At 41.4% G+C, this 24563-nt stretch overlaps 1 protein-coding gene across 6 annotated transcripts in view; it reads right to left on the bottom strand.

The window, feature by feature from the left end:
* Window positions 1-24563, bottom strand: part of Fancm (Fanconi anemia, complementation group M) — a 57733-nt gene that overhangs the window by 12841 nt on the left and 20329 nt on the right. The window contains exons 8-18 of one of the 6 annotated variants that reach the window (NM_001364447.1): window positions 24045-24131; window positions 23097-23281; window positions 21494-21700; window positions 19550-19754; window positions 17290-17482; window positions 16285-16440; window positions 12111-13974; window positions 5143-5228; window positions 4984-5046; window positions 2538-2669; window positions 562-718 (exon numbers count right to left, since the gene is read on the bottom strand). In NM_001364447.1, the coding sequence (NP_001351376.1) occupies window positions 562-718; window positions 2538-2669; window positions 4984-5046; window positions 5143-5228; window positions 12111-13974; window positions 16285-16317 (2335 nt within the window). In that variant the 5' untranslated portion in view covers window positions 16318-16440; window positions 17290-17482; window positions 19550-19754; ... (1 more) ...; window positions 23097-23281; window positions 24045-24131. Of the gene's footprint in view, window positions 1-561; window positions 719-2537; window positions 2670-4983; window positions 5047-5142; window positions 5229-12110; window positions 13975-16284; window positions 16441-17289; window positions 17483-19549; window positions 19755-21493; window positions 21701-23096; window positions 23282-24044; window positions 24132-24563 lie in introns of those variants that run through there. The other 5 variants (NM_178912.4, XM_006515340.4, XM_006515341.4 and 2 more) reach the window with 5 other exon arrangements.

Here is a 24563-nt window from a genome sequence, read left to right as displayed (position 1 = left end):
AAGCTTTTTAACATTACAGAGAAATTCTTGTTATTTTCATGTATGGTTTAAGTACCTTTTACTACAGCTTTTAAAAACAGCACCAAGAAGTAAAAACCTGTGTTTCCCCCATTTCCTCCTTAACTAGAAATTATTAATGTCTCATAGAATAATTATTATTGTCTCATACAAGCTTTTCAGTACATTTTCCTTTCGAGTTGACTGCATTTCTTCTCTTGCTGTTTGAGATTTTTTTTTTTTAACGTACTTCTGCAATCAGCTACTGTGACATCTTTTTATGCTTTTGTTTTGAACAGACTGTGGGAAGAGTTTAAGGTAGACACTGAACCCTGGATAAATGAACATTTGATGCTTGAGCCACCTAGGTGGATCCAGACTTACTGACCTGAGTACTCAGAAGCCTGTAAACAAGTCGATCTAAACAGAAGCATTTTGCAAAGTGAACAGATAAAGGTTTTGTACATACCGAATAGCCCCATAAAGTCAAGCTTATGAGAACCATCTTTTAATAAAGACGACAACAGACACACTGAAATTACCAAGTGTCATGTTAGCACTTACCATTTATAGCCTGTGAAAGCTGGGTCCGGTCATTTACAAAGTCGAGCAGGGAGGAATCCTGCTCGTTCTCAGACTCATCCTCCTCATCTGCTGAGACACAGTCCACATCCTCTCCAGAAACCTCTGCCTCGTCGTCTAAAAACCTCCGAGCCATAGTCTGTGGAGAAACAAGAGACATGAAGACAGCCCACGGAGATGAAAAAAAAAAAGATTGTTCACAGTTCTTGTTCTGGGAAGTGTATATTTAGGTTTTTATTTAAAATTTTGAATTTGCCTGTAACTGTACATATTAAAGTATATAGCGCATGGTATTTCAATACATGTGTATAATGTGGGAACAACACTGAACAACACAATTAACTGTGACCCAGAGCTGCCTACTAAGTTACACTGTTGCTCTTAAGGAAGTGGCTTTCTTGTCAATGCTTTATACAAACACACCAAAAGAAATAAAACAAAACAGGACTGAAAACCACAACAAAAAAAACTATATAAAATTTCTTCTGAGCCGGGCGTGGTGGCGCACGCCTTTAATCCCAGCACTCAGGAGGCAGAGGCAGGCGGATTTCTGAGTTCTAGGCCAGCCTGGTCTACAAAGTGAGTTCCAGGACAGCCAGGGCTATACAGAGAAACCCTGTCTCGAAAAAAAAAAAAAAATCTTCTGATAATGTTAGATAAAGCAGCATTTAAGACACTAGTTGACTTGCTAGATGTTTTCCCACAGTCTACAGACATAAAAGGTAAGCACTGGCAGAAAATCACTGAATATCAGAAGCACTGACTAAATAGGAATAAATACTTAAAATAATGAACAAAGATAAGGGAAATGTGGGATCACTGAGCTAGCACCTCAGTCAACACAGCCAAGACTGACAACTTGTGTTGCCTCCCTGGGAGGGAGGCACGTGGTGAGAGGAGGGAGCTGGTTCCTTCCTATAGTTTGTCTTCTGATAGCCACTTTCCCGCTGTGGCACGCACTAACCCCTGCCACACATACAAAGCAATGATGTCATAAATTAGTATTGTTGGTTCTTTTATTTATATTTCTTTGTTTTGTTTTTTCAAGTTTTAGTTTTATGTCTGTGAGTAACCTGCCTGCATGTATGTCTATGTACCACATGCATGTCTGGTGTCTATGGAGGCCAGTAGAGGGCATGGGATTCTCTTGAAATAAAGTGACAGATGGTTGCTGGCCACCATGTGGGTGCTGGGAATTGAACTTTGGTCCTCTGCAAGAGCAGCCAGTGCTCTTAATCACTGAACTCTCTCTTTAGCCCCAGTTTTTTATTGTTGTTTATTTGTTTTAAGAATTTTTTTTTTTTTAGAAAAAGCAAATTACCTAAAACTCAGGTCTGGCTCTATATTTTCTTAAATTTGAACAAGAAATTCTCAATATATTTCAATTTCTTTATTTAATCATACAAAATAACAAATCACTAATAAGATGAAGTCAGGACAAAAAGAAAAATAAAGAAGTACACTTTTGAGATTTTTAATTCCAAAAAAAAAATAAAAATTGTAAAAGTAGTGGGAAAGTGCTTCTTTAAAAAATGTGTTTTCTGGGGCTAGAGAGATGGCTCAGCACTCAAGAGCACTGACTGCTTTTCCACCCACCCACTCACCCACATCGTAGACCACAATCATCTACGATTCCAGTTCCACCCTCTTCTAGCCTGTGTGGGCAACAGGCACATACATGGTTCACAGATACATATAAGCAAAACTCCCATATCTATCTATCTATCTATCTATCTATCTATCTATCTATCTATCTATCTATCTACCTACTTACCTACCTACCTATCTATCTATCATGTGTTTACATAGCATATACATAGTACACATCCTACCTACCTACCTACCTATCTATCATGTGTTTACATAGCATATACACATAGTACACATGTGTACTAATACACATGCGCATGTGTATATGTAACAAATGTACATACATTAAATGAGTAAGGAAAGAGTACCTTTACTTGACTCCGGTTCTTTTGGGCTGCGGAGCCTTTTCTGATGTTCCTGTTACGACCCTTGAAGTGTTCCAATCTTGGACACGTTCTGCCAAAATTCTCACTCTCATCATCGCTAGATGCTAATTCTGACTGTAAAAAGTTAGTTAACACAAGACTTACAGAAGAAAGAAAAACCTAACTAGATTGATTTAACTTACGTTATTTCTTAAGAGTGATTGATTTTAGTGTTTTTTTCCTTTTCAATGACTAAGTTTTCTAGTCAACATTCTCAATTGTTCTCCCCAGCTAGACCATTGGTGGTCAGTCAGGTATGTGTTCACCCAAGTTAGTGTCACATCAAATGTGTCTGCTGAAAACTTACAGTGCTTTCTGTAGATTTTCAAGGATTTCACAAAAGATAAAAGTTCATCAAACATACAGAAAACCTTTGAAACCAAGAAACTAATAGAGCAGTAACAAAGTTTAACAAAGCCGTCTGCTGCTCTTGCAGAGTAATACGAATGGAAAGTTTAACAGGTAACAGGAATAATTTTCACGGAACACAGCACAACTACCACAACAACTTTGTCTGAATTTTAATGCACTTCTTATAAGCCACTAGCCATTTTGGGTAGAGCAGAATGCCAAAGTAAGTTTTTAGAGTGAATGTGGATTGGTGGTATTTTTAATTAACTTTGTCCAAATGGTCCATTAGACAGAAACTCTACAAGATATGGCCTGCAGATGTTTGCTGCTATAGTAAAACAGAAATGAAAGACTGCCACATCCACTCCAGTAGTGACTCCTGTGACAGGCCTAGAAACCTGGATGCTGTCCTGAGGCGAAAAGTTCACAGAAACTTAGTATCCTGGAACCGTGGCATCCTGTAATAACGAATGCTCCAATGTCCTTGCTTTAGTCGGTGAATGGATCGGTGTGTTTTCCCTCAGTATTGCTTTATTATAAGTGCCTCTAAGGATTGATTTTGACATACAGCTAAGTTAGATTCTTCACCAGTCCTAGGCAGTCCTTGAGCTGACCCTGAGCATAGATAGCTGAGCCACTGCCCTACACAGGAATTTACAATGACCTAGGAAGAAGGAAGGTTGTGGTCTAAGAAGGAACTAGAGTAAATACTTAGAACTATAGATAGCTGAATTACACCGATACACAGGAATTTACAATGGCCTACGGGGAAGGTGGACTATACAATAGACTAGAATTGGAACTATGGCAAGGGCATGAAGCCCTTGCCCCTGGCTTTTAAGATTAAACAGACCTTAGGTGGGGCTGCTTTTGATCCCAATTGTTAGCATTGATTTTATCCCAGTTGTTCCAGTTAGCTTTTAAGTACGCATTCCTCTGTTTTGTTGTAAAAGTAATTTTGCATCAGATAACTTCAAAGTACCTTGAATGGCCTTAATGTATCACTAATTTCTTTGTTTCCTGTAATATAAAAGACTGATGCTCACTTTGACAGAAATACATTTAGATACCACACTCCCTTGTGTCTGTATTTGTCACCCTTCTCCTGGCCAACTCCTTGCCCAACCATCCAGAACCCTAATTTCCCGTGGATTGAGGGGGGCCGAAAACACAAAGGTACTATTTTAAGCATGAAGCAGTTAGAAGTCCCTAGCTTGGAGGAGGCAGGACAAAGTCTGGTTCAAGACCTCATAGAATGGAGGTGCAATTGCCCTCCATGGGCTCTGTGTGAGCTGTCTATTATGGACAGCACCCTTCTCACCCAGCTTCCTTGCTAGCTGTGGTGTTGATCCTCTCTCAAGAAGCTTCCTACACACAACTCCTAATGTTTAGGCTAAAGGCTGCTTTTTTTCTTATCTCAACTTCAAAAATTACACCTCCGTAACCTGCTTTCTTTTTTATTCATTGTATTTCTGTTTCTTTATTATTTATATTGTTATCATCAGGAAAGCTTATAATGAATCCATTTCTTTTGTAGAAGTAGAAATTCTAATCACATAAGATATGGTGTTAGCTATGTGATGGTGGTAGCGCACACCTTTAATCCCAGCACTCAGGAGGCAGAGGCAGGTGGATCTGAGTTTGGGGCCAATTTGGTCTATGGGGTGAGTTCCAGGACAGAGAAACCTTATCTTGGAAAAACAAAAACAAAACCAAAAGATAGTGTCTATTGTTCTACTAAGCATATACCTGTAAGATCAAATATACTAATTTTTTCTTCTGTGCATGCTTTTTCTTATATTACTTATCCTAAAACAATTTAGGTTACTGTGGCTGAAAAGATGACTCAGTGGTTAAGAGTACACACTGCTCTTCCAAGGACCCGAGTCTGCTTCCCAGCACCCGTGCTGGGTGGCTCCAACCATTGTAATTTCAGCTCCAGGGCCTCTGATGACCTTTCTTGCCTCCCAGAGACAGGCACAGACACAAATAGACACCCCCACACCCCTAGGAATAAAAACGCCTGTAATTTACTTACCCTGAGAACTCTGGGTTTTTTTACAGCATGAATGGGTGAGTCAACTTCGTTGTTTTTCTGATCCTGGATGAAACAGACAAACAGTTTAAGATATAACACAGTCAGGAAGCGGGAGCATGGCTTCACTGACTGCAGCACTGTGGGGAAGGAATGACTTACCTCCGGGGACTTTAGGACATTTCTTTTTGGTTTTTTAGTTTTTCTCAGGAAAACATCATCTTCGCTTTCACTAGTTAAGTGTTCAACTATAATTGAAAAATGAATCTGGTCAATAGTTAAAGTTACTCTATCACAATCATATTACTGATTACCATAATAAAAATGTCCTAAATTTCTTAATCTTCCAAAGACAAACAGACATGTGACATATGTTCACAAAGATGTGTGTGTGTATACACATACATACACACACACATACACATATACATAAACTTTACAGTATTTTAAAAAAAAGAACAGAGAAGAATAAAAGACATTAGTTTGCTGATAAATACATATTTAAGAGCCTGGAGAGATAGCTTAGTAGTTAGAGCATTAGCTGCTCTTACAGAGGACCAGGGTTCAGTTCCCAGCACCCACATGGCATTTACAACTTTCTGTAACTCTATTTCTAGGGAATACAACACCCTATTCTAATATCCAAGGGTATTACCATGCATGTGGTATACTTTCACTTGTGCAGGCAAAATACTACTCATATACAGGAAATAAAAATAAACTTATAAAAATATGTATTTAAAATGAAGCCCCAACTTACAAAATGTAAAGAGAAAAAGCAAATGTGCTCTTATCAGTCCATCATGCCTTTTTTTTTTTTTTAAATGAAACATTTACCATGTGTGGGACATTCGTAAGGCACAGCACACATAGGGAGATCAGAGAACAGCCTGTGGAGTCTCTTCCCTACTCTTCCTAGCTGATCACAATTTCTCTTTCCCCTTCAGTGTAGGATAGACTTAGTTCCTAACAAAAGCCTTCAGTGGAGCTGGGGTGTGGGATGTGGTGGGTGTAGCTCAGTTGGCTCAGCATGCACAAAGCTTTCTTGATTTCCATCCCCAGCACTAACAAACTGGGAGTGGTGCTAAATAAATCTGCTATGGCTGCCCAAGCCAGCAATCCCAGGATCAGAGAGCTGGGTAGGAGTGAAACTTCAAGGTCATCCTCTGCTACACAGGGAATTCAAGGGTAGCCTGGGTTCACTAAAAATCTAAAATACTTTTAGTTAAATATAATGTGTGTGTGTGTGTGTGTGTGTGTGTGTGTGAAATTAAGCATTTGAACCCGAAGACCCAGGTATGGTCTCTAGAACCTATGCTAGGACAAAACCCCTAAAAATTATCCATTGACTTTCACACACTCAAACTGGCATGTGTGCACCCCCATTCTACACATAGTATATACCATACACACTGTTGTGGTTTGAATGAGAATGGCTCTGTACTTTCCTATGTTTGAATACTTGGGCCCCAGTTGTTGAGAACACTTGGAAAGGGTTAGCAGGTGTGGGTATTAGAAGAGGTGTGCCACTGGGGACAGATGTTAAGGTTTTTAAGTCCATGCCATTCACAGTTAGCTCTCTGCCTTGTGCTTGTGGATCAGATGTGAGCTCTCAGCTCTTTTCTAGCACCAGGTGTGCTTGCTGCTATGCTTCCAACACCACGATGTTGGAATGTCAATAAACTCTTCTATAAGTTGCCTTGGTCATAGCATCTCTTTAAAGCAATCAAAAGGTAACTAAGACAGGGCTGGAGAGATGGCTCAGCAGTTAAGAGCACCAGCTGTTCTTCCAAAGGACCCAGGTTCAATTCCCAGCACCCACATGGCAGAATACAGAGCTGCCCGTAACCTTTTCCTGTGTAACATCCTCACTCAGACGTATATGCAGGCAAAATATCAATGTACATTAAAAAGGAAGGAAGGGAGGGAGGGAGGGTGGGTAGGTACTAAAACAGGCTGGTACCTGGAGTACTACAGATGTGACAGGTTTGACCATGATGTTTTTGGAGAGCTGTGGAGGACTGGTAGGGGATTGGAAGACAGTAGTGTTGAGAGCAATGTGGGCTGTGGAAGCACAGTGCAAGGATACAGAGAGGGTAACAATATCAGCAAATAGAATAGAGACAGCTAGGGGCACAAAAGTCTGTGCAACCAGAGCATCAGGAAAACTAGGATTAAACACACTGGGACTTCTTATTGGAGGAGATAAAATGCCTGTTTTCCTGCCCAGAAAAGTGGAAGTGGCTTTGCTAGACTCTAGGCTGTTAAGCTATAGAACCCACCCTCACGGTCACGTGAACTTTGTAAAACAGTTTCTATGCAGTCAGCCCTTACACTTTATTGTGCAACTGGAATTGGACTGACTGGACTGAGCTGCCTGCAACCCTTTCCCCAAGTTGTACTGGGTTTTAAATATGCCGACCATGCACTGCTTAGGATTAGACTCCCCAAATCTCTTTGCACAGTTGCTTCCTGTCTGACACCTGCAGGGATCCTCTCTAGAGACCATTCTTGGGATGTTTTAGCAATGGGCATAGCTGGCCCAAGACTGTGCCTGAAGCGCTTTTGACTACCTTTGCAACAGACTTCAATTCAAGACAGCCTAATCTGACTCTGTCACATAGTCATTAGTGGTCGCTCTTTTTTTTTTTTTTTTTTTTTTTTTGGTGTTTCGAGACAGGGTTTCTCTGTGTAGCCCTGGAACTCACTCTATAGACCAGGCTGGCCTCAGAAATCTACCTGCCTCTGCCTCCCAGGTCCTGGGATTAAAGGCAAAGGCCTGTGCCACCACTGCCCGATTAGCAGTCACTCTTATGCAAGTGAAAAAGAGCATCAGGGTATTTAATGTGGTAGCCAGGGTTTGAGTTGAAAGAGATAAGGAAAAAAGAGAATAGAGGGAGTGGTGTCCTCAGGGAGTGACCCTGCTGAAATAATCCTGCAATTTGTAAAAAGAAAAGGCCTAAAAAAAGTTCTGTTCCTAGGGAGCAACAACAAAGCAAAACTGGCAAATGTAATTCGAGGAGGGGGCCAGGTTTCAGCCCAAACAGGCAACAGAACTTGGCAGCATCCACGTCCACCACATGGTTTTGCCTTTATAGAGTGGAAAAAGATGCAGCAGTAAAGGGGTTGTGGAATCTTCCACAGCTTAGGTAACTTGCTGAAGCCAGGAGGCTGGCAGCGGAGTCCCTGCATGTAGGCCCGGAGAAGCCATTGTATGAGGCTGTGAAAGTGAAACCCGGTTGGTTTGGAGAACCCAAGATGTTAGAGATGCCAGAGCTTGCCAAGAAGATCTACAGATGGGTAGTAGAACCAGCCCAAGAGAGAGAGAGAGAGAGTTTTGTAGTTAGCATAATTGGAAGTGTGGAGCCATCTAAGTCTTTTGGCATTGGACATAGAGGTATACAGCATTTGGAATTTGCATTGCTCGGTCTGGGGCTTGTTTTGGTCTTCATTATTCCCCAATTCCCTCCCTTTTGGAATGGTAATATATATTCTGTGCCATTATATGTTGAACATACGCAATATACTCTTTGATTCAACAGGGAGGTACAGTTAAGAGATTGCTGTGGGTCTCAAAAGAGTCTTTGGACTTTGAAACTGTGTTGGTACTGTAAAAGACTGTGACAACTTTTGAAGTTGGACTAAATGCATTTTGCACTGTGATATGGCTTCAAACCTATTGGGTCCAGGGAGTAAAATGTGGTGGCTTGGATGAACATGAACACCACAGGCTTGTATGTTTAAATACTTGCTCCTCAGTTGGTGGACTGCGTGGGAGGGGTTAGGAGCTGTGGCCTCGTTGAAGGAGGTGTCACTGGGGGGCAGGCTTTGAGCTTTCATAAGCCCAGGCCATTCCCAGTTAGCTCCCTGCCTTGCGCTTGTGGATCAGATGTGAGCTCTCAGCTCTTTCCCAGCAGCAGGCCTTCCTACTGCCAAGCTCTCAGCAGGATGGGCATGGATTCACTTCTTAAACTGTAGGCTCCAATGAACTTCCTTCTATAAACTGCCTTGGGCATGGCATCTCCTTATAGAAGTTGGAAAGTAAAAAGGTGAGGTGTACACACACACACACACACACACACACACAAAATTAAATGAATGTGGCTACTAAGTTTGAATTTCCAGTACCCAAGAAAAAAGCCAAGCGTGGTTGTGTGTGCCTGTATCCAACACCAGGGAAGGAGGGAAGCTGATACTGAGAACCACTGAGCAGTCAGCCCAGCTGAAACAGTTCAGTGAGAAACCCTGAATCAGAACAGGCAGAGGGTGATGGACGGAGACACGTGACATCGTCCTCTGACTTCTTGCACATGCACAGGAGCACAAATCTGCACACTCCTGTGCATTCAAGACATATATGAATACACATGAAAAGCACATCTTCCAAACATAGTCATGATTTCACAGAAGTGACAGCAACCTTAATATCCTGAGCCAGGCCCATTTGGCCACACTTGGATCCCTGGCTCACAGAAACCCAAGGAAATAATATTTTTGATGTAAGCCAGTTCACACTGTAATACCACATACATCACACACATTTTGGTATCTAGAAAGAAGAGGCTGCAACTACAAAAACCTAAACCAATGAAGTAGCTTAGGAGCCAGACCATAGGTACCAACTGGGATGATTTGGGTGGTTTTGCAAAGGCTTAAGGAATGTTTACAGAGGATTAATGGCTTAAGAGAAGTTACCGGTGAGAGCTCAATGGAAATCTTCCTGAAATAGGAGGAAAGGAAATCTCTTAAAATAATGTCAAGAAAGTTTAACATGGTAGAACAATGCCCTGGTGAAGAACTCATACCCAAGAGCCAAGGGATAAGCAGCCAATTCTTGCTGCTATAGCAAAACAATTGAGACAAACTCCTTTTAAACTGGAAGCAGTTGGAACTTACTGTTTTTGAAAATCCCCAGCCTTTCTAGATGACAAAACATACTAAAATTACGAAATCTTCCATTCAAACATCAAATCCAGGAGCTACCCAGGCCAACATGAAGCTGAGAGTCTGACAGCAAAACTTTGGGAAAGACCTCCAGAAGGTCAAAGGTGACACACAGCATGGTACCCAGCAGGCAGACAAAAGGCACCTGTGTTTTTATGGGATGCTCCCCAGTGGGGCTTAAAGAATTATCTTCCAGTATCTCAGCAGAATGTCAAAGTAGAGAGCAGGGCTTTTGTTCACAAGGATTTGTGAACAGGAAATGTGATGAAGCTCTCTCAGAGAAGATCCACCAGAAATCCATTCCTGATGATTGCTTAAGATTTCTCAGGGTTGTAAATTCAGAAATACAAAAACAAAAACAAAAACAAAACAAAACAAAACAAGCACGCCCTTAATCCCAGCCCTCGTGAGGCAGAGGCAGGTGGATTTCTGAGTTCAAGGCCAGCCTGGTCTACAGAGTGAGTTCCAGGACAGCCAGGGCTACACAGAGAAACCCTGTCTCAAAAAAACAAAAAACAAACAAACAAAAAAAAAAAACAAAAAAAAAAAAAGAAGAAGAAATGCACCGAGTTACAGTGAGGTCTTTATATGCTCATGTGTACATCTGCAGTGTTGGGGATGAACCTACAGTCCGGCATTATGTCACACAAACTCACTGAACTAGATCCTGGAAAACATGGAGATCAGTCACAGGCCCAGAGTCCTAATGCAGGACCTCCCAGTGGCAGGCTAGGCATGGGCATATAGATTCCTGTGTATTTCATGGCCAACACCTCCTGAAGCAGCCTGGTGGATGGAGCCTACCCATGCTCTGACTCTAACACCACTCAGCTAAGACACTGCTAATATTGAGTGAGACACTGAACATTATATATTCCAACTGTTCTTTCTTCATTATCTTCTAATGAAGCCAGAGTGAAACAAATCACTTAGCTATAGCAATCATTATTTCAGCAAGCTTATCTTTTAATTGCCTCAGTGGCATTTTAAGGAACCCTCCTCCCACACCAAACATACAGAATGATAAAAAAAAATATTAAAACCTCTTTTAATTAGGTGAAGCAAAAAGTACTAGCTACAGATTCCCTTATTAATAATTCTTCTATCTATATGCTGTTCATCATATTGTATGTAAACAATAGTTAAATAAAAGGCAAGGAGAAGTTTTAGTTTAGATGATACAAAACTAGAAAAATGACTGCACCTATCAATGAGGTGTAATAAAGATGTTATTAAACAGGGACCATATAACTCAGGGATTCTGAACCTTCCAAATGCCGCTGCCCTTTAATACAATTCCCCATGTTTTAGTGACATTTAATCCTAATTACTTTTGCTGTTATTTCATTGCTGCAATTTTGTTATAGTTATGAATCATAATATAAATATCTCTGTTTTCTCATGGTCTTCAGAGACTCCTATGAAAGGGTCAATTTAGCACACCAAAGAAGTCATGACCCCTTTTGGTTGAGAGCTACCTAGTGAGAATCACAATAACTAGTGAGGAGGACTGTCAGAGCAGTCCCTAAGCTATGTTTTAAAAATTAAATGTTATTTAACAAGCATGGTAATGTATGCCTGCAAACCCAGAATTTGAGAGGTAGACACACACAGGAGGAACTCAAATTGAAAGCTACTCTGAGATGCTGTTTTCTTGATCTTGTGGTCTGATATTGGCCTTCTAAATATTATATAAGCACTCTAGCCCCTCAAGCCTTCCTTTGTCTCATTAGCTTTAACACCTCAATTCCTTGTTACTTCCCACACCTAAATTATGTGCACAGCCTCGAGGAACCAGGCTGAAAGTCAACAATACCCAGGCATCCTTCCTGTTCTAATCAAACTCAATATCTTTTCACCGCCTTCTCAACATCTGAAACAGCCAGTATCTTGGCAGTTATTGCTACACTTTACTGGCATTTTCCAAATGTCTTACATGTGTTTCACAAACAAGTAATTGGGCCAAATCTCACACTTCTTTGTGTATTTGACAGTAAATAGCATAAAACATTCCTATGGCATACAAATTCAAATCTCCCAGCAGTAGCATCAACTTAAGAAATGATACATATGTAATTATCTAATTTGCTACGTATACTGAGAAAAATTAGTTTTGGAGTAGTAGTCTTACTTTTGGACCGCATTTCCCAGAAAGTCATGCACTTCAGAGACAGAAACTTTCTTACCTTCAGTGCGCCGAGGGGACTGATGCACAAAGACCTGATCGCTGCTCTTGGTCTCTTCTACAGAAAATCCTAGATGGCCCAGTCTTGGGTTCAATGCCATTTTGAAGCCCTGTCCACCTGCTTTCTCCTTGGTAGAGTCTAGTGTCTTGAGCATGTGTGCTCCTGTCTTGGAGCTCGCGTGTGACTTAGACAGCGGTGTGCTCCTGACTCTCTGCTTCACTGGCGAGGATGAGGCAACGTGGAAAGAAGCATATTCCTTGTTCTGTGCCCAAGGCGACCACTGCGCTGTCTCAGTTGGGATTGGTGATATGGCTCTACCCAGTGGACCTGAAGCGCCACCGGCATCCTTTATCTCCTTATCAGAATGCCTTCCAGACACATCGGCCGCTCCCAGGGTGCGAGTCCTATCAGATGCACCTGCTAGCATTTCATCATCTGAACCCGAACTACAACGAAATCCTAAGTCAAAGGTAACAGAAAATAAGTCTACAGAGCAATCAAAAGTCTGTCCGTCAGTCCTCAGCTCTTCTTGTCCATCCTCCACCCCTTCCTGACATTTCCAACTCTTGGCACCACAGACGATTTGGTCTTCAGGTTCAGAATCATCATCTAACAACAGTTCATCAGAAATTAAGAAGTGAGAGACTGGAGGCATTTCACTTGTGAGAGTTTTACCTGACACACGGAGGGGCTGACTGATACTGTTGAAGGGAGGAAGGCTCGCCCCATTTAACTCTTCAGGACCATCTTCAATATTCTTAAAATCATCTTCAAATAATAGTAAGCTTTCATCTTCATCAGTGAACAATACTGGGGGTTCACTATCATCATGGCTGTTCTTGTCAACGAAGTTATTTTCAAGGTCTGCTTGTATTTGAGCACAACTGTTAGATCCTGAATTTTGATATTTAATATTATGGCCTTCGCTATCAGACTCACAGAAGGAGGGCCGATCAGAAACCTTATTATGAGTGGTGCCAGGGAGACAGTATTTTTCAGTAGGATGACTAATACGTTTAGCTGAATTCGATTCTAAGTTTTGTTGAGAATTCCCAGCAGAGTGTGACGCTGGAGAAACAGGTCTAGGACTGTGTTCATGCTCTGGGTAGGGTGAACAGGATGCATTATCAAATTCACAACCCTGAGTAACATCATATACCAAGTCTGAGAGTCCACTGAGAGACGGGGGAGAACGGGATAAAAATCTCTCCACATTAGCTAGTACGTCTTCTGTCATGGGCCGACAATTATAAAACTGCTCAGCAGCTCGATCGGTGAACAGCTCTTCTTCCAATGGAAGAAACAAATTTGATGATACAGATTTCTCATCACTGAAACTACTATAACCAGAATCTAATGAGTACCTGGCACATGATTTATTTGTGACCTGACACTCCATTTGTAATGTTCCTGGATGGTTATCCTCTTCAGTGACAGCACCCAAGATGGAGATCCCACCTACATCTGCCATCCTTTCACCACTGGGTGGGTCTACCTGGGAATCAGCTTCGGCAGGAGACTGTCCATCAGCATCGGAAGAACCTGCATCCCCATCCTCACCCTCACCCTCACTGTGCTCACAGGTCTGGCCTTTTCTTCCTGCTCTACAGGGTTTTTCCCTTAGAGAAGTAATCTTGGTCCATTTAGAATCCCTTTGTTTAACAGTGTCAGCATGCTCTTCCTCAGACTCTATCACCGTCAAGGAGCCTCCTGCATCTACACTCGGTCTAAATGAAGACTTCTGGTGAGCACTACTGGCGACACTGGCTACATTATTATATCCATTCCTAGGAGCGTGATATTTTGAGCAGACATCTTCCATTTGTAGAAAAGGTCTAATTTTCAACTCATAGCTGCATTCACCCTACCAAACAAGAAAGAGCAGAAAGTCAGAAAAACAAAATAAGCCAATTCTAAGAAATGAGTTTCACTCTGTATTATTTTTCTAAAAAACTGTATCATTCACATGATTTTGTTTGAAATTCCCCAAATTCTAACAAATCAAGAAAAAAAAATGTAAATGCCAACACTCTGAAATCACTGGCTACTTTTTTAATCTCAAGGCACAGAGCCACCATAATGGCTAGTCCTTTACAGAACAGCTTCAATTAGTATGTAAGGTTATGGAAAATCTAGCATTTAACTAAGAAATTAATTTCCTAAAAAATATACATATAGTAAATTTAAATTCTCAATAGTAAACCGAGAGAAGCCTTGTTTCTTTGCCTGGTTTGCTTTCTGAATCATGGTCTTGGCTCGTAGCTCAAGCTAACACATCCTTTTGCTTCTGTCTCTGGGGTGCTGGGGTTACAGGCATGAACCACAACCTGAAAAAAAAACCACTTTCTGAGTCCCCCTAGAAACAATCAAATCTTTAGATATGATTCCATTTTTAAGCAAAAATATCAACTAAGATGGTTTTACATATTCCAACCAAACCGGGCGGTGGTGGCACATGCCTTTAATCCCAGCACTTAGGAGGCAGAGGTAGGCGGATTTCTGAGTTCAAGGCCAGCCTGGTCTACAGAGTGAGTTCCAGGACAGCCAGGGCTACAAAACAAGAAAGAGCAGAAGACAGAGACACCCTGTCTCGAAAAAACCAAACCAAACCAAACCAAACCAAACCAAACCAAACCAAAAACAAACAAACAAAAAAGAATAACAAAACAAGCAGAACACCGTTGAAGAAATGAGTTATTCCGAGGGTTGGTTGCGGTGGTGCATGTCTTACTCCCAGCGTTTGAGAGTCAGATGCAGGTGGATCACTTGGGAGATCAAGATCAACTTGGTAAACACAGAGCATTCTGGGCCAGCCAGACCTCCATAGTGAGATCCTGACTCAAAATAAACTAATAAACAAACACAACAACATCAACAAAAATTAACAATTCTCTAACGCACCACCAGCATACAAGAGATACCATACAACAGACATGATGGACAATAATTTAAGAAATCAAAAATCTCCACTTGGGAGGCAGAGGCAGGCGGATTTCTGAGTTCGAGGCCAGCCTGGTCTACAAAGTGAGTTCCAGGACAGCCAGAACTACACAAAGAAACCCTGTCTCAAAATAAAAAAATAAAAAAAAAATCAAAAATCTCAATGTATCTAGAATCTTTTTGGATATTTCAAAAGATCTTATTCTTTATTATTTTTAATTGTAAAAGTTACTTTATTGTGTGTATGGGTATGAGGGCAAATGCCACAAGTCTATAGAGGTCATTGGATCGATCTCCAGGAGCTACCGGCAGCTGTGACCATCAATGTGGGTGTTGGGAACCAAATTCAGGTTTTCAACTCTTAACCACGGAACCTTCTCTGGCTCCTGTAACAAGAACCTTGAAGTGGCTTTATAAATCACTCAGTCATTTAGAGTTGTACTGTAACATGGCATTTAGATAATGTTCTTCTCACACTTAATGAAATCTATTTCTTTCAAGGCAGAAAGTTAGTCCTTTACTGAGAAGTAAGGGACTACACAAAAAATATCTGTAGCTATAATTAGTTTTAATAAATAATTTTGTTTCTTGTAACAAATGACTTCCAATTTCTACTTAAGGTTAAGGGCTGGGAATGTAGCTCTGCTGGTATGGTAGAGTGCTTGCTTAGCACACAAGAAGCCTTGGGCTATATTCCCAGGACCCAGAGAAGAAACAGAGAGGTGTAGTCTTGTAATCCCAGCACTGTAGAGGTAGAGGCAGGAGGTTTAGAAGTTCTAGGCCATTCTTGGCTACATATGGAAGTCAAAGCAGCCTAGAGTACATGAAACTCTGACACACAGACATAGACACAGACACACAAACTCATATCACATGCAATGCACACACTCGCGCATGCACACACACACATACACTCACACTACATACACACAGACACACTCACATACACACCAAACAAAGAGCAGGAAGAGGAGAAAGAAGAAGAAATCAGGAAATGCTAAGCACTCTAGTTTCTAGTTCCATTAGTACACAAGCAAGAGACAGCCATAGCCACACGTCCAGGAGTGGTAGCACGTGCCTCTAATGGCAGCCCTCAGGACACTGAAGCATCTCATCTGGAGTTTCAGCTACATAACAAGACCCTGCCTCCAAAAACTGACAGAGGCAGGAAGGCAGGAAGAGAAAGGATTACAGAAGGATTTGGGAATGAGGAGAGAGCTGTAAGAATCTGTACCTCTTCGTGTCTCATTCCTTCTATCATTTTCATAATGCTTATAAAATGGTGGCAACGATCTGAATGGTCAACTTGATGTGTAGGAAGCGGACGATCTTGCCAGAGACTCCATTCAGAGAGAGAGAGTTGGTGAATTCTAGTAGTTGGGTCTTGAATCTTCATTTAAAAAATAATGAGAAATGAGACTTCACAAGCCAATTTTAAAGTCATGCTTTGTTACAAATAACAAACTTAATGAAAACCACTTAAATTCACATAGGCACTCTCAACTAAAACCCTCAAGGGAAAAACAGGAAAATAATTTTATAAAGTATAAGGTTGCTTTTTAAATTATATTTAAAATTAACCATCTGAAGTTCTATAAAACATGCCACGAGCAATATTTGAAAAGAATGTTTGGTTTTAAAATCACTACTTTGCTAGATCCTACAATAGAATGGGGTGGCATCCACTGAGCCCTGATAAAGTGATCACAACTCTTCCTGCCCACTGCCTATGCCATTCTCCCTGCTGGTGATTCAAACGCACCTCCAGGGCCAGATCCAGAAACCATCCCTGGGCATCTTCTTCCGGCTCTCTCATCGTACACTAAACCTGGGGCAGTTCTCTCCACTGTTAACTAGACTCACCAAGTTTGTTCATGTAAGTAACTAGAATACAACTTAAAGTCTTGACTAAAGTTTCACAACGACAAACCAGTTTGCACAAAGGCACCCAGGGCAATGTAATTCATGCTAGTACCATACAGAGGGTCTGAAGCACAGCAGGGAAACAGCAGAGCACACTGTGCCATTCTGCAGGGGGATGATGCCCATGTAATGTTAGGAAATCAAACTACCACCTACATAAAAGACAGTTATGTGAAAGCAAATGAAGAGAAAGAGGAATTCTTAGAGGTTTGACTCTGGTGATTCCCTTTTAAACGACCATTACTTTAAGTGAATTGACATTCCAATCACCAGCATGTGTTACTGCGGCCAACCCCACTGCACACAGCCAACTCACCACTCTGTCCTCCTGTAAAGATGGGAAGTGAGACTGAGGCAATGCCACTCCTTTAACCTGGTCACTGTCTCCTAACCTATAGAGTCTGCTCCATAGGTTAAATTCCTCTTCTGATAACAGCCCATCTTTATTCGATTTACTAGCTTTTATTCCTGGAAGTTGAAATAATAGTTGGGAAGAGGTTTAAAGTAACCTGCAAGACAAACACAAAATACATAGTGCTTCCTAAACCCTATCTGCTTCATCTATTTTCTTCTGGTTTTGCTAAACCAAGATCCCATTTCTGGAAACTGGAACTAGTGACATAAAATTACTGTGTGTTGCTTTTGCATTCTATTACTCCCTAAGCTCCTGTCACCTCTTTGCAAGGGTCTTTTCCATATAAGAGCTGACCTTAGCAGTGGGTTCATTAGTGGGACAGGAGCTAGGTGCCTGGCTTCTTTTGGACACTCATGTAAAATCTGTTGTGAAACTGAGTTACACTGACTTACACATGAAAACTAGCACCAGCACAGAACTATCAGCATGGTCAGCTGAAGCCTCAGGACAGGGAGAATAACACTGAGGACCAAGAGGCGTTTAGGCTTATGTTTTTGGTAGGGGACAGATAGGAGAAGAAAAATACAAGACAGGAGAGAGTGTGAGGCAGAACTGTGGTCTGACTTGGGCAAAAAAAAATCCTCAAAGGTTACTAACATAGGAACTCAGAAACTTTGGTTTGCACTATTCCTAAATACTGTGCAGGAAGTTTTAGAAAAACGACTTTTCTGAAAATGTTTTCCCATCTGTAAAATTAAAAGCTTTAAGTAAACGATCTTAGGGGCTCTCTTACTTACTCTAATTTTTAAAGATATTTTGATTTCTTTTTATGTGTATGGGTGTTTTTGGCTACATGCATAGTTCACTGTCCCACAGCATGTATATCCGTGCACCACATGTGTGCAGTTCTAGAGGAGGCCAGAAAAGGGCACTGGATCCCCAGGGACAGGAAGTTACAGACAGTTGTGAGTCACCATGTGGGTGCTTAGAATAGAAGCCAGGTACCCTGGAGCAGCAGCAGCTAGTGTTCTCGACCACTGAGCCATGTCCCAGCTTTTTAAATAGGAAGGAACTCCAATGTTTCAGTTACTTAAAAAAAAACTTTAAGACTGTATACCTTGATGAATTACATATTAGTGTGCATGGATGACAATTTATGAAAAACTGCATAGAACACAGTCATAATTTTGGAAAGGGGAGTCACAGGCACTGAACTAGACAGAATTGAGGGGAAAGTAGGAAATGCACACTAGCAAATACTTTATCAATTTTGCTTTGTTTTATTTTTAAGAGAACCTCAAAACTGACCTGGAATCCGCCATACAGCCCAGGCTGGCTTCCAAACAGAACACAGTACAAATGGCTGTGAACTACCAGGTGAATGAGGAAAGGCTGTGTAGCCTATGGTGGTGTCCTTCTATATGAAGGCGAGGTAGTCCTGGGAACATGCATGGAAAGGGCAGTACCTGCCTGGTGTACATGCAGCGGGTAACTTCCCTCTTCCTTTGTTACACAGCAGACAGTGTGAATGCACACACAATCTAACCGAGCGCTTAGTCTGCAGCCTTTTTTTAAACTTTCAGTTAGTTTCCCTGCGGAGTATCTGGCACTCCAGGTCACCAGTATCTTCTCCTTATCACATCAATAATTTCTTATCTTTTGTAAGACTCAAAACAACAACAAAACAGTGGGAAAGAGGAGAGGTGCTGATGTATGCTCTCCAAACCTTTTAGAAAACAGAGTTGTTTCTTTGGTCACATACATGTAAATCTACAAGAGTGACTCCACAGATATTATGGGATTCGGTACTTTTCAAAAAGGAATCCCTAACTGTTACCATGGTAGGATGGAGCATGTACAATACTCAGCTGCAGCTGGCCGTGTTGTAAACCAGCATGTTAAGGATTCCTGCCAAGAAGGAAAGTGCACAGTGAGCATGGTAGGCACTGTAAGAGTCAAGATGGCTTCCTGCAGTGGGAGAAGGAAAGGATGAGGAAAGAAACAAAGTCAAAGGGAAGGCTCCTGAGTTTATCTGAGGCTCCAGCCTGCTCGGTCCAGGGAAGCACTTTGTGAGAACAGAACAGAGCCTGAGCTGCTGGGAGTCCCTGGCTCAGTAGATGTACAAATGGAAAGGAAAGACCTTTAAACTGTAAAACAAAACCAGGGCATACCCAGAACAGGACGGAGTGAAGAATGTGTCAAGTGTACACGTTTCACTCACCACCCCTTGAGGAAAACGGCCTTCGCTGTACACTCCGAGCCTTCTCTGGTTCATAGACACCATGTGTGATATACATTTTGTGTAATTCAGGATTGATTTTATCAGGAACCATTCGTGGACTTCCTTGGTATAAACGCAGCACTTGTCTGTTACCTGAAATGGCTTTATAAATATTTTTTTTGTTGGACTGACTCTGATTATATGTCTGCAAAACAAATACAAAATATAATGTTTTCATTGTTTTTGTAGTAATCATTTAGCTATAATAAGCAGTATGTCTGAGATATATAAATTATGTTTATTTTAAACATAAAATTACACTTTGATTCACTTAAGTACTGGAGAACAGAATTCCTATAGTCTTGAATGTGAAAAAAGATCCCTAACTTAGATTCTTGAGGAAAGTCATTTTAAAAAGCTTAACAACTATCTGTTAAAAGGAAAAATACATACATATATGTGAGAATCTCATGGGACGATTTATTTTTATTGGCTTACTGCTTTTGATATGGCCGACGTGTATGGTTATATTTGGTGCAGGGGAGATGTACAGGAGAGGCAGTGAAGCCTTCCCTTCAGCTTGCGCATCTGTCTGCATTTCCACTTTCTTCACTGTCTCCAAAACCTCAACACTGTTTGGCATGGGCTGACTGGATGATACAGACAATGTAGAGCACTTGAAATGCTGCACCGTACACAAGAAGCCCTCATTAAGTATGAGACTTTATTACCATTTCACAGATCAGAAAACACATATCTGGATAAAGATGTTAAGTGGTCTGGCTAGGTAATAAAATCAGACTGTAGATCCATTATTTTACATGTAGACATTACATTAGGATCATTTTATGGGTAACATGTATTATAATCACGTGAACAGTCTTACTGAATGGAATTAATTTTTCAGGTTGAATTGAAGGGTAAATAAAACATTTCAAATCAGTTTCTAAAAACTATCACAGATGTTGGGAGCATCTATAATGTGAAATTGTGTATTTACTTCCTGAATTTGTCCCAATGTGTTATAAAACTGGCCAGTATCTTACTGTAATAGTGTAAAAAGTGTAATATCATATTTAGAAAGTTCTGGTACCCATGACTATAGAGAATATTAGTATAATTCAAGTTCCTTTTCAAATAGATGAGGCACCAGCACACCTCAGGGAAGACCTAGACCATCTATCTATACATTAGGTTTTACATACAGTGTGTCAGCTCCGGTGCATGTTAAGGTTAGCCTTTCATTTATTTATTTTGCTAATTATTTAAGATTCAAAAATACTGTTAAAGGAAAACAATCTAAGCGCACGGATGTAGAAGTACAGGGAGGGGCTACATACATAGCTGGCTGGGTGAAGTGCTTGCCCAACATACAGGAACTGTGGCAGCACTGGTACACAGATTTAATTTAAATAGTATTTAAGAAATGAAGGTCAGGCCAAGCGTGGTGGCGCATGCCTTTAATCCCAGCACTCGGGAGGCAGAGGCAGGCAGATTTCTGAGTTCGAGGCCAGCCTGGTCTACAGAGTGAGTTCCAGGACAGCCAGGGCTACACAGAGAAACCTTGTCTCGAAAAAAACCAAAAAAGAAATGAAGGCCAGAAGATCACAAGTTCTTGGTCCTCCTTGGCCATAAAGTGAGTTCAAACCAGCCTGGGATACATGAGATGCTGTCATTAAAAGAAAAGTGGGAAAATGAATACATATTAGTTGCTATATTGTAGCATATTTGAGTTATAATGAAGCACCAAAATGTGTTTCCTCAAATAAGAAAAAATTAGGAAAGTGAATTCTGCCAAGAATTCGTCCTTATAATCAAGACAACCTAAGAACTAATAACAATGCAGGCACATTTGCTCAGGGTGCTGGGTTCTGGATGCTAGAAGACTGTTCTTGGGTTGCCTCTCAAATTTCGATGCCAGTCAGGCTTACACAATCCACTTACACGCTCTTCCCGTCCTTCAGCGAGGATAACGACAATCCTGCCTTGCCGTTTGCGGCCAGTTCTACCCATGCGCTGGATGAGGCGGATTGGGCTCTTCTGGGCATCAAAGCATATTATAAGATCCACTTCCCCTATATCCAAACCTTCTTCTCCAACACAGGTGGAAACCAGTGTGTTATAGCCACCGTCTCGGAACTGTCTCACCACCTCAAACACAAACAACTCAAAAATCACTTCACGAAAATACCACGCATTTGCAGAGTTTGTATTTTCCCCATTCATCTTGAAAAGGTGGAATCAGATTTTAAAGCGTTCAGAACATCCCATGGGGGTGGGGAACACAGGATGCCATAAAACGACAAAATAAGCCAAAACAGTGCTGATAAAATAGAAAGAACAGTCCTAATTCCTTTGTTTTAATAATGACTATGAAGTCATGTCACTCTGGCAATAACTTCGTTTCTCTACAAGGAAGCCTAGTTTTACTTTTTGCATCACTGAGAGGAGAAGAGGGCAGGGAAAAAGCCTGGGGTCAATTACTCCTATTTATCCGTACCTTAGAACTAAATGTATGATTCTGCATAGCTGAACTAAGAATGGTCAGGACTGGAATGGTCATGTGCACTTTAAATCCTAGCATCCAGGAGGCAGATGAGTCTGAGCTGCAGACCAGCTAGGGCTACAAAGTGAGACCCAGTCTCTAAATAGATAAGAAAATCAGAACGAATGCCTCAGGTCTCCAAGCCAGCTCAGCGTGTAAGAGCACTTGCCAGCAAGCCTCGCTACCCGACTGTGACCTCCGGGAGCGAGAAGGGGAGAACAACTGATCTCTACGCGAATGCTGTGACATGTGTGAGCCTACACACAATGTAAGGTTAAAATAAGGGCTGTAGAGATGGATCAACAGTTAAAAGCACCTGCTATTCTTGTAGAAGACCCAGGTTTGGTCCCCAGAACCCACATCAAGCAGGTCCATAACCATCTATAACTCTAGCTCCCAGGGATCCGACACCCTTTAGATCTCTATTTTAATCATATGTACATACACACACACACACACACACACACATAATGAAAAATAAAAATGTTTATAGAATTGAACTCCTAGAACTCTGGCACCCCACGTGGGTTGCATGCTAGAGATGTATGAGCAGAATCAATCACCACTAAGCAGCTGTAATGGACACATCTGAAACCCTAGCGCTTGGGAGGAGTACAGAGGCAGCCCCACCTATGTAAACCTGTATCTCAAAACTCCAAACAATAATTGAATGGCTAAATGTTTCAGAACCTGTATAAGACACATCTGATCTTTCCAAACGTGCCTATCTTTACTTGCATATTAATTATAAAGTTATTTTTTTGTTGTTGTTGCTGGGTTCATTTTTATGTTTGTTTGAGACAGTCTTACTATGTAGCTCTGGATGGCCTAGAATATGCTATGTAGACCAGGCTAGCCCTGAACTCAGGCTAGCCCCATCTCTGCCTCCTGAGTGCTGGCATTAAAGATATGCACTGTGACAACCAAACTAGAAGATGGGTTACAACAGTGCTAATCCATTCTATTTTTATTTCATTACCTGGATAATTAATAATTAATTACCTGCAGTTGTTCCTTCTGGGTAAAACCTTTTGTGTTTTTCCCTGAAGCATGGCCAACAAAGGTCATCACTCTAATAACTGGCCGGTGCTGTAAAAGCATTTCTGCAATCTCCTCAACGCTATCTCGGAATGACGAGAAGATCATGACTCTGCTCTCGTGGCACTTCTTCTCAGTGGTGGCTTTAGCTGTGGGACAGGAAATATGCTATGTTTTTAAAGAAGCATTTAAAGCTAAGAAAGTAGTAGATGGCCTAGCATGTGCAAAGCCTTCTGCTTACTGCCTAAGACTGCACACCAAAGGGAAGAGCATTGCAAGAGCACCCCCTGGAAAGCAGAAGCCTGAAAGCACGCACTCATGAATACCTGCTTCAAAAGGACTTAAGACATTCAGCTCCCTGTTTCTCACTGGCTACCATAAAATCATGGCTCAAGCAATCAGCTCAGTACCTAGATCAGTACCTGCCTAACCCATCAATTCAAGCACATGCATGTTACTTCCTCTGCACTATACAACTCCAACTGAGCGCACCAATGTGCTCCAATAAAGACCCTGTCTACTCCAAACCTGCTAGTCTTTCCTATTCACCACAATGGCTGATTACTGCAGCCTAGATCCCGGTACTGGCCTGTGTCTCAGTGCTCAGGAAGAGGTAGAAGATGCTGCTGAGAGACCACTCCCTCTCCTGGTGTTTCCCAGTGATCTAGAACCCCAGCATCACTAAACCTACTTGACCTGGTTGTTTCTCTATTTCCCTTATACTGCCTCAAACGAAACTTTTCATGTAAAACCGTAGTTTTACAATTCCACTATTTCTTTCGCTCCCACCTATCATAACATTCCAGAAGTTATAAATATCATTATCCAGAGTAATTAGGCTCCACCTCCTCCCTAGGGATTTTACTTGTTTTCAGTTAACACTTCGTCTTAAAACTACTAACTGTTACACACCATTCCATGACTTGAAGTGTTCCAGTATAACTTCTTCCAGTTTCTTTAACTTTGGATGACTATAGACAAATTTTTTCTCTTTATTTCCTGAACAGGGAGAAAAAAAAACAAAAACAATTATTTTTTCCTATATAGTCCCATACCAAAAATATGGTCTTGAACTCAGAGACCTGCCTGCCTCTGCCTCAGGACTGCCGGGATGTGCAGCACCATGCTCAGCCCACATCAATTCTCTTACTGCGGAGGAGCACATCTGTTTGAAAGTGCACGGGAGGCCTGGAGAGGTGGCTCAGCAGGTAAGAGCAACACACTGCTCTTGCAGAAGACCTGGGTTTGGTTCCTAGCTCTCACATCAGGCGACTCACAACCACTGTAACTGCAGTTCCTCCGGCCTCCACAGGCATTCCTCCCCCTACCCCCCCCCCCCCCACACACGGAAACACACATACATATAATCATAATAAAAATGAATCTAAAAGAAAAAATACACGTTACAGCTTAAATTTTTCCCTTGGCTGT

Source organism: Mus musculus, chromosome 12 (assembly GCF_000001635.26).
Source record: "Mus musculus strain C57BL/6J chromosome 12, GRCm38.p6 C57BL/6J".
NCBI classification, from domain to species: domain Eukaryota; kingdom Metazoa; phylum Chordata; class Mammalia; order Rodentia; family Muridae; genus Mus; species Mus musculus.
This window is presented reverse-complemented; position numbering and strand designations above follow the sequence as displayed.